The 9,559-nt window shown below is 41.0% G+C and overlaps 1 protein-coding gene across 5 annotated transcripts; it reads right to left on the reverse strand.

Moving 5' to 3' along the window:
* Positions 1-221: 221 nt before the first annotated feature.
* dbnlb (drebrin-like b) lies at positions 222-8,718 on the reverse strand. 5 transcript variants are annotated; one of them, XM_085180552.1, is made up of 15 exons: positions 8,554-8,718; positions 6,870-6,925; positions 6,531-6,643; positions 6,374-6,448; positions 5,937-6,086; positions 4,856-4,933; positions 4,397-4,548; positions 4,235-4,289; positions 4,016-4,087; positions 3,620-3,743; positions 3,211-3,327; positions 2,783-2,869; positions 2,510-2,568; positions 2,341-2,428; positions 222-1,555 (listed from the first exon to the last, which is right to left on the reverse strand). In XM_085180552.1, the coding sequence occupies exons 1-15, from the start codon at positions 8,634-8,636 to the stop codon at positions 1,419-1,421; spliced, it is 1,446 nt and encodes a 481-aa protein (XP_085036678.1). In that variant the 5' UTR covers positions 8,637-8,718; the 3' UTR covers positions 222-1,418. The 5 variants fall into 5 exon arrangements, with proteins under 5 accessions (XP_085036678.1, XP_085036679.1, XP_085036681.1 ...); XM_085180553.1 differs by lacking the exon at positions 4,016-4,087; XM_085180555.1 differs by lacking the exon at positions 3,211-3,327.
* Positions 8,719-9,559: the final 841 nt, after the last annotated feature.

Raw genomic sequence — 9,559 nt, forward strand, 5'->3', positions numbered from 1 at the left:
AGCAAAATCTGATTTTCGTGTGAAAATGAAACCTATGCATTAGAGGTGAATTCCCCAGCTGTTGTCTCATTCCAGGAAACTGACGTTAAAGCTTGTGTATACATCTGAGTTCCTGTTACACCTCTGAAAATCCCTGAAGGTTTTCTATGTTATTTCAATGTGTTTCTAATGTACATCTACGCCTGTTTTTAAAAAAGAAAAAGAAAACATGACAACACAGATTACCTATTTATTTTTTTATTATGAAGGACGTTTGTGCATTACAATAGACTCTGGAAAAAAAACCTCAAACATGAAACATTGGAATGGATAAACAATGCCCTTTGCGATTTGCGATCAACTCATTTCTTTCCTTTTGTTAACTGACCTCAAAGTTCTAAAGAGCAAAACATTTTGTTCCATGATAAAAAATAGTGGTCTTGCATAAAATGTGCCGACAAGCTGCTTAAACGTGTCAATAAAATGTTATCACTGCATTAACGCCCCGTCATAATGGCACCATAATATCGTCACTTATCGTCAGACATCTATTATACACTCAGTCAACCTCAGTCCAGCGAGATCCAAATATTACAGAACAGAAATAATGCTGATTACGCCTTCTTCTTTTTTTTAACTTCTCCCTGAAAAGTTCAATATGTTCAAATGGTGAAATGATGCGGCCCATATGAGGAAGGAATTGAAATGAAATGAAAGCAAAAACGTTTGCTCACAGTTAAAAAGGAACCACTTTATGCATTTCCTACTACAGAGCCTACCACTCAGAGCACAGCAAACAAGTTTTGTTTTTTTTAAATATGTAATTAACCACAGTCGTATCAGTAAAGGTTTCAAATTCACACAGGATGTAAATTCAGTCACATAACAATAATAATAATAAAAAATTATTCAGTCTGCCGGTACAGAAAGGCAAAAATCAAGGCAAAAGTTTAATCTGTAGCTGGTACCACCACCTTTGATTTTTTCTTCTTTCCTGAAATGGAGAGGAGCAATTGCTACAAAGTAACGACAAAATTATACCTGAAATCAAACTGAAGCCACTTTGGAAGAAACGTGAAATAGAAATGCTCACAACAGAATTAAAGAGGCTGACACTGCATCACATTTACAGGACTTAATTTTGGAATGACAAAGGGAGGTTTTTGGTTGGCCTGTAGGTCTTCACAAATCCCTACGCTATGCCATCACTTGCTTATAACATCAACGATTTAATGGAAATACTTTCTTGAAATCAAAAGCTTCAGGCCCGCGATGACCATTCATGATATTTTTATCCAGGAAGTGGAGGCTCATTTGCTTCACTTCGGCCTGATATCTAGTGTGTGAGGACTGACGTTGCTGTGTGTCGTGTTTACTGCAGAGGTCCTATGGGCCTGCCGCTCCGATCGATGATCGGCGGTGAAAGCGGCGCGCCGGGCTTACATGACCTCCACGTAATTGGCCGGGAACATTCCAAAATGGCCATCTGGGCCGTAGCCTCGCCACCAGCCTTCATCTATCATCTCAATCCCGGTAATGATGTCGTCGGGGTCGAAAGAGATCTCTGTGTCATCAGCTAAAAGAAAAGAAGTTTGGGTTTATTTTAAGAAATTTCTCAACACAGTCAAACTTCCTAAACACTAAAACCACCAAACGTGTCACTGAAAGTGCTCTGGCACTAAAATAAAACCCCATGATCTCAGATTTCATGACTTTTCCTAAAATTGGTTTATTAATCATACAGTGAATTCTAGGGTATGTGGGTAAAAAGAAAAAACACACCTCTACCTAGAAGCACCAAAAGAGTCATTGTGACCCTGATAGGCATCACTATGAAATACACACATTTTAACATAAAGGCTGAATTAAAATGAGTCAGAGCCAGTGAGGTGCGCTTGACTTAGATAAAAGATGAATAGCTGAAGGGCTGAATAGGTTGGATATTTGGGATGTTGAGCCAGGGCAGCGTGGATGCTGCAACTTCTATTTTCATTCTCCCTAATCTTTGTTCACGTCCCCCTTTTCTGTCACTCTTTACTGTCTTTTACCCGTTTATTTTTTTACAAAACATACTGCTATTTTTAGGGTGACTTTTCAGCGTCATTTTCAACTTCACTGAGATACTGAAGCTAACTGGAAACAACAAGCACAGCGAGATAAAGCAATTCTGAACTCTGCATTACTTAGTAGCTACTGTGTCAGAGCTGCTGATAACTGTCATGTGTAGCAGGGATAATTAGGTTTTCCACAAAAAAAAATTAATATACACCCATATTCCTTCTATCAAGAATGTGTCCCATAGATAAATGGCCATGTGTTGGAATTTGGTCAAATATTTAAGAACTTTAACCCGAGACTGACCAGCTTGGTAGTCATATAAAGCTCTCGCACAGATGCCTCTGTCTGATGTCTCCTCGGCAGTCACTTCATAGGTGTTAGTCTCCTCTGCCTAGGAGAGAACAGAGAAATTGGTTTTAATAGAGGCTGCTTATGTCTATCACTGTCCAGCCAAAGGTAAGTAAACACTCACTTGAGGAGGGTCTTCATAAACTGGCTCTGTAACGCACGAGTTAGCAGTCGGTGCTTCTTCTGGAATAGAGAGAGAACTGTAAGAATGAGTGTGTGGGGGGCCTGGGCTGTCAGCCTTACCAGCAGGTTTCAGGAACAGCCTTTTATCAAGATGCAAGTTTAGTTATTTTATCACAGCAAACAGCAAATCACAACAACGTGTTTATACTGAAGCAGATGGAAGGGTTGGGAAAATGATATAAAGGATTAACACTGCCCGTGAAATGAACCCCACCTTGCTGCTCCTGAGGGGCTGCGTCCTGCTCATCATACTCACACCCGGACGGCCCATCATCATCATCATCACCACCACCATCAGGCTCTTATCACCCAAAACACCAGCACAGACATGCATGTGGAAGACATTCACAAGAGCACACAAGCTTAAATTCCACCACCAGGCTCAGACATAAGGGCGTTCTTGGTCTACTTAACTTAAGGAGCATCAAAACAAGTCTTAAGAAAACAGAATGGAAGCATGACTCATGATGAAATGGCAGATTACAAGAAATGTGAAAGATGAGACACCAGAACAACAAGACATGAAGCGATTCGCTGTTGTTAAGTGTCAGTCTGACACCCAACTTGTTGTTTGTGTGTGTGTGTGTGTGTGTGTGTGTGTGTGTGTGTGCGTGTGCACACGTGTGTGTTTAAAGCTCACACCTGTGGCATGGACAGGAGAGGCGGAGCCTGCAGGTACAGGAGAAGCTTGGCGCTGAGGTGAGCTGGCTCGCTCAGATTCATACACTTGCTTAGACAGAAAGGGGCTTTGAAGACGCCCTGAGCAGAGATGCACATTGAGCCCCCAGAACCCCCCAAAAAACAAAACAAAAGTTGAAGAGACAGAAAACAAAGACCAGACAGGTTGAGCAGAGGAAGAGACAGCGTTATGGCGACAGAGTTAAGTATGAACTACGAGACAACTAGACAGTCTGATGGAACATTTCAACTATGGAAAAGGACAGTGATGGGGAAATAATCACTTACAGAATTTATACCTACCACTACCTGAAAAAGATGCTGACATTCAATGATTTACATGACCAAGTCGTTGTTTACAGTGCGAAAATACCTGGCTGAGGGCTTGCAGGAGCAGCAGGAGGCACATCTGAGTCACTGGGAGTTATTCCTCTCTCTCTCTGCTTGAACATTTCTCTGGGGTTCACAGCACGCTGAGAGATGAGAGAAGCAGCCTCCTGAGAGGAAGAAAACCAATAATATGTACAAAAAGCATTAGACCGAGGTCATTGGTAATGTGGTGGAAAGCGTTTGTCAAACGACACAAAAATAACAAATCAATCTAACAACATATGCAGTGAAGGAAGATGTCATGTGAGACAGAAGCTGGAAGAGAGGTGCGTTCCCCTGAGCATCAAAGGGCTTACACTGGATTAGAGATTTTGATTTAGGCAAAAGAAAAGAGAGTAAATTAGCCAGAAGAAGAGCACTTGGGTGAAGGGGAACTCACATTGGCCTTCTCCACAGATTCACCTCTCTTGACTGCTCTCGTCTGGGCTGCCTGGTTCTCCTCCTGCTCCTCCTGATAATGTTGATATCAATATTGGCACTGCTGTCTTTGCTACCTTCCTGACTTGCGTTTAGAAGATGTATGCACCACCAAAAAGTACTCAAAAATGAACACGGTTAATTAAATGTAGTCGTGTCAGTGGCCCAGTGAGGCACTCACCCAACGGGGTTTTTCCTGCTCTCTACTCTCAGCTTCCTGCTGCTGCTGGTACTTCCTAATTAATAATGAGAAAACAGAGAAAATGTCATTTGAACCTTTGTTTAAAAAAGAAAAGATAAAAAGAAACAATTGCAAACTGGTCTCATTATTAGGTAAGCCTACTTTTGCTGGTCAATTTGAGAGGACCTCTCCTTGTCCCTTTTTTCCCTCATCGCTGCCTCCTTGGCCTCTCTGTCTTTCCTCTCCCTTTCCAGGTGCTTGCGCTCCTCCTCTGCCTTGCGCCGCTCCTCCAGTCGACGCTTCTCCTCTTCTTTCTAAAAGACAATCACAGCAACAAGGTCAAACGTCACAGTCATTGAAAAGCTTGATTTTACAATGATTAATAAAAGAAAACTGCAGGGAAATTAGCGCCACCAAAAAGTTGCAACTAAGCAGTTACTCATCACAGTTACACCTGGGATGGAAAAGGCTATGTGCCATGTATTTTTTATAGAGTGAAAAATACATGGCAAAAAGGAGCTTAACAGAAAAGGCAGGATGTGTAATATGTTAAAATATTTGAGGCATTTCTTGCATTTTCACAGAGATAAGAGACAAGTACATATTGTTTAATGAGTGTACCTCTGCCTGGGCCCAGAAGTTGTCTTTGTTGGTCTTTCGGATTTCTGACATGGCGTTGGTTTTCTGGTAGACTGAGCCCTGCATGACAAGAAAACAAACATCGATATGCTGTCCAGTGTTGGCAGAATTGCCAGAATAAATTAAAATACAAAAAATGTATTTTATTTCACAGGTTACTTGTGGATAAACTTCATAAACACATCCATATCAGATCACTTTTTTGTGTCAGTGATATGACACAAAATCTAAAAACTTTTAATCAGTGCTGTGTCATCACTTTGTCATCATTCCCAACACAGAGCGCAGTGGAAAGGGCGAGACTGTACGCTGCTGACACCGGCGGTCAGCAGCGTACAGCAGCTGAAATGCAGAATGAGGCCAGGATGTGACAGGATGCATGAAGGCCTGACTTGCCTTTCCTCAATATGAAGCAGCTTTCACATCACATTAACAAGGCTAACTGATAAACAAAAAAAAAAAAATCTGATACATCAAAGAGCGCTGAAGAAAATCAGAACAGAGGATGACTCATTTTTCAATATGTGCACAAGTGACCAAGAACAATGTTGCCTTTGTTTATTTTCTGTGTGAACGTGACTGCATTTCCACACCAGGGTGGCTTGAATACACTCTTACTTCTGCATTCTCACCTGGCACACCCACTGTGCAAAAACAGTGAGAGATCTCACACAATCACTGCATGGCACATTTTCAATATAATGCAGATTGAGTTCACCGTGAAAACGCTCATGCAGCAGTACGAGTGCCAATATTTGGATGTCTGGATCGGCAGCTTCATTTCTGTGACTGTTTATGACTGAATGCAGATGTTTGGGCAGGGAAATGATGCTGAAACACGTGTGCAGAGGTAGACTGTGATTTGTAAAAGGAATAATCACTATTTTTAATATGGATCCAATTAGCTCTTATAAATTAGATTGCAGATGACCATTAAACAACAACAACAAAAAAAAACAAAAACATTTAAGACGTGTGCATGATCTGAGATAAAGGAGTCTAGTTAAGATCTAGTTCACTGCTTATCTTGTTCTATTGTTGACAGGCAAGTGGAAGTGCATACCACGGGACCCTGAGGACCGCTGTCCTGGAAGCGGCTGGAAGCTTCTTTGTGGAAGCTGTAGTTGGCTCCTGAGGCTTTAGCCACCTTTTGCATAATCGACTCGGGCTCCACATCCTCCTCTGCTCTAGCGTTTATTGTGACATGGGCCCCCTGAAACAGCAAAGAAGAACAGTTCCTTTTAAAACACAAAGGAGGAAACCCTTCTAGTTTCATCTTGGTTCCGACACACAAACCAGCCACAGCAATGAACTCCTTGCAAGTATGGCATTATTACATTAATGACAATTCTAGGAGCAGGAATGTGTATCCATTTACTGAATGTCATGCGGTAAAGTCAGGGTTAAGGTGCATGCAGTTAGGCCTCCTCTGCAAACACAAGCAGACAGCAGTACAAATTCCAATGTGTATTTGAACTAGACTCAAAGCTTTCACACTACCTTCAGAAAATTGGACATGGCACTGACATGATTTGCACATATTCCCTTCCTGGCATCCTTTACTCCCTCTCCAGTCTGAAACACAACAACATTTAGAGGGTTAGTGACGACAACAGAGACGGCAAACACATGTTTAATAGCTGAGTGTCGCTCTGACCCAGTTGATGAGGACATATTTGGGCAGGCCGGAATTTGGATCCTGGACCCGGCAGAAAGCATACATCACTTTTCCACTGTTGAGTTCTTCAACCAGCTCTTCCAGTCCTCCATCTGACGCATAAACATCGTGGAAAAGTCAAATGGTTATTGTGGTTCATTGTGTAACTGTTGGCATTTTTTCCCCATTGCAAATCATGTGGTGAGAAAGCAGAGGCAAGCAGTCCTTTTGTGCTGATATTCCAGTACCGCTATGCTGACGGTGGCATTCCTGCACACATTTGCTAATATTGTGTCGAGATCATAAAAACTTGATTAAAATATCCACATGGTTACTCACCCCCTTTTTCTGCCAGTCGGATGTCATCGCTGTTTCCCTCATAGGTGAACAAGGCCCTGTATAAAGCACCAGATTACACTTAATTACACCACTGGCTGAAAACAGATCCCACAGACAGAAAAGTGGATACGCATCATTTCATAGTAAACAAGAGTTGTTTTGCAAACCTATTCAAAGTAACACTTAAGCCCCATTTACACACGATACAGGGGAAACAGGTGTAGTGTAAACATTGCTGCAGTTTCTAATCCTCATTTCTAGCAGCCTTTTGAGTAATCTTTACAGGCCGCAGGCCCAAGAAGAAAATTTCCACTGAAATTTCTTTGCTGTGAAAATCCTAGTAAAAATAAAGACTAGCAGACCTAAACAAACAAGCTTTAGTTAATACATAGCTCCATTTTCTGTGTGTAAACACATTAATAATGGAGGCATTTGAAGAAGCCTTTCATAGAGTCGGGTTTTTCGTCTAAATGAGTTTTTGTGGGTTATTTGTATGCAACAAAATATTTATTTAGGCGATTAATAGCAGGGGAGTTCCACATTAAGTTAATAATGTAAAGATTTGGCTGATATGAACTCATAACTGTGTCAGTTTTAGGTAGGTGTAGGTAGGTGTATGGTGTAATTCAGGGACGTGTTGTGACATTCTTATTTCACTTGGCTTGGAGATCTCCTTCCAGAGACAACCCAGGATGTATTTATGATTTACTAAACAGATGAACTGATCTGCTCCTCCACAGAATTCATAAGAAGCAGCCACATGTTATAATGCTAATTATAGCTCAACACAGGCTGCTAATTTAAGCCCAACAATAAGGCTTACAAAGTGAAAATCCAGTGTGCTGTGGATTTTAAAGGGCATTTGCTTGTTATCAGGACACAGCACGTAGCAGTTCATATCAGAGGAACTTGCTCACTCTGAAAGATCACTTCTTTATTCTACATTTACTTAATCCTGTTAGCAGCACCATTTTAAAAAAGCAAATTGCTGAGCTGGTAGGCGGTGGCTGTCGACTGCTTAAAATGAGGGAAGAAAGGCAAACATTGATTTGATGAGAGACATTTTCAGAGTCCACACAGAGCCAGCAGTCCTCTCTCTGAACACGTCCTCCTGGGGATTATCTAATTCGGGTCATCATTAAACACGGCGGCTGAACTTCAACAGGTTTAAATTTCAAACCACAAACACTTTCTGCAACGTTAGGTAAAACAAAGAGGAAGTTCTAGTATCACTTACTGGTTATAAATTACTTCTGATATGTTACCAGGAAGTGGGCAAGGACGCTAGCGACTTACCTCACGCCCTTTCATGATTTCATTTAATTTGAGCTAAAAATACAGTCAAAGCATGGTAGTTGGCTCAGTATAGCCGTCAGACTGACAACACTGTAACTAGCTATCTCGTTAGCACATCTTTAAGGTTATTAATCAACAGATCGCCAATAAATGTCAGAAACTAAACTCCCACATTATACAAAGATGACTCTTAATAAACGTTATCGGTTATATAAAAACTACAAACTCTAATGTGGTTCCCAAATTACCATTATTTCCAGGTAACTGGCTAAGTTTATTTTACGATAGGTTAAGTTACTTGTCGACTCGCTCAAAGCTAGCCAACAATGTAGCTAACAACCTCCCTCGTACAAACAGCTAATACTGCTATGAAAATGTTTCTCCTTACCAGTTGGTATTGGATTTTTCATCTACCACTTCTTTATATGCAGCTGTTAATGCAGGGCCATTTTTGCTGAGGTTAACTGCCATCGTTATTCTGAGTACAGCTAGCCAGCTAGCTACCGGGATGCGCCCTTCCTATTGGGAGGAGTGGCAATGATGCTGCTGACTTTCAGCTGGGGGGGGGCTAGTTTAGCCTCCTAGAGGCTAGATGTCAGCCATGGTGCACCCTACAATAATAATGATAACAGTGTGGCGTGACGCTGCCGATTTGGGGGTGTTGTGTGCGTTGTTTCTAATAATTTACCAGGTCGACTATAATTAGTTGCAGCGATGTTTCCGAAAAATCATGATGCAAATATCAAAGGTTTAGTGAGATCAGACGAAACTGACCTTTACGCAATCGCTGCTGTCTGCACCGCAAAAATCGCCCATAATGTTACTTATCAAACGTCCACAGGACCAGTAATGGCCTCACCTTTTACTAGGAACTCATTGAAATAAATTAGAAATTCAAAATTCTAACCCTACAGTTATTAGAGCATATTACATGATTTTGTTTTTTAACTTGTGTAACTTTAAAACAAACCAAAAAAATGGTGCAAAATATATGGGTCCTCTTCCGTTTAAGATATACATTTCCCCCAAAAGTGTCTATATAGGAAGTATAGGAAACAACTATAGGGATGAAATGTAAAGGAAAATTATGAACATTTGTCTTGATTCACATTGGGAATTTTCATAAATATATCACACAGGCAACTGCTTCTCAATACCTGGCAAAGCTGCTGTAATATGGTGATAATGTGCTTAAAGTTAATTCACTGAACTGTGCATGTGCCTACACCCTAATACAGGTTGTGATACTCTATGGCAGGGTTATTTAATGTTCTGGCATCCACAAAAGAGCCAAGTAGACAGCTCCAAAAGAAAAGTAAGACACATTTTAGTCAATATCCAACCACAGTTGAAGGAATAGTAACAGTGAATAAATTTTAGCAGTAATAGGACTC

This window comes from Neolamprologus multifasciatus, chromosome 12 (assembly GCF_963576455.1).
Source record: "Neolamprologus multifasciatus chromosome 12, fNeoMul1.2, whole genome shotgun sequence".
In the NCBI taxonomy this organism is placed as follows: domain Eukaryota; kingdom Metazoa; phylum Chordata; class Actinopteri; order Cichliformes; family Cichlidae; genus Neolamprologus; species Neolamprologus multifasciatus.

Bases quoted from the DNA above. Each gene is read 5' to 3' on its own strand.
- dbnlb (XM_085180552.1), bottom strand. From the start codon at position 8,636: ATGGCAGTTAACCTCAGCAAAAATGGCCCTGCATTAACAGCTGCATAT. The intron at 4,088-4,234 runs GTGAGTGCCTCA...CAACATTATCAG, and splicing joins AGCAGGAAAAACCCCGTTGG to GAGGAGCAGGAGGAGAACCA. The intron at 2,870-3,210 runs GTGTGAGCTTTA...TTGGGTGATAAG, and splicing joins CTCTCCTGTCCATGCCACAG to AGCCTGATGGTGGTGGTGAT.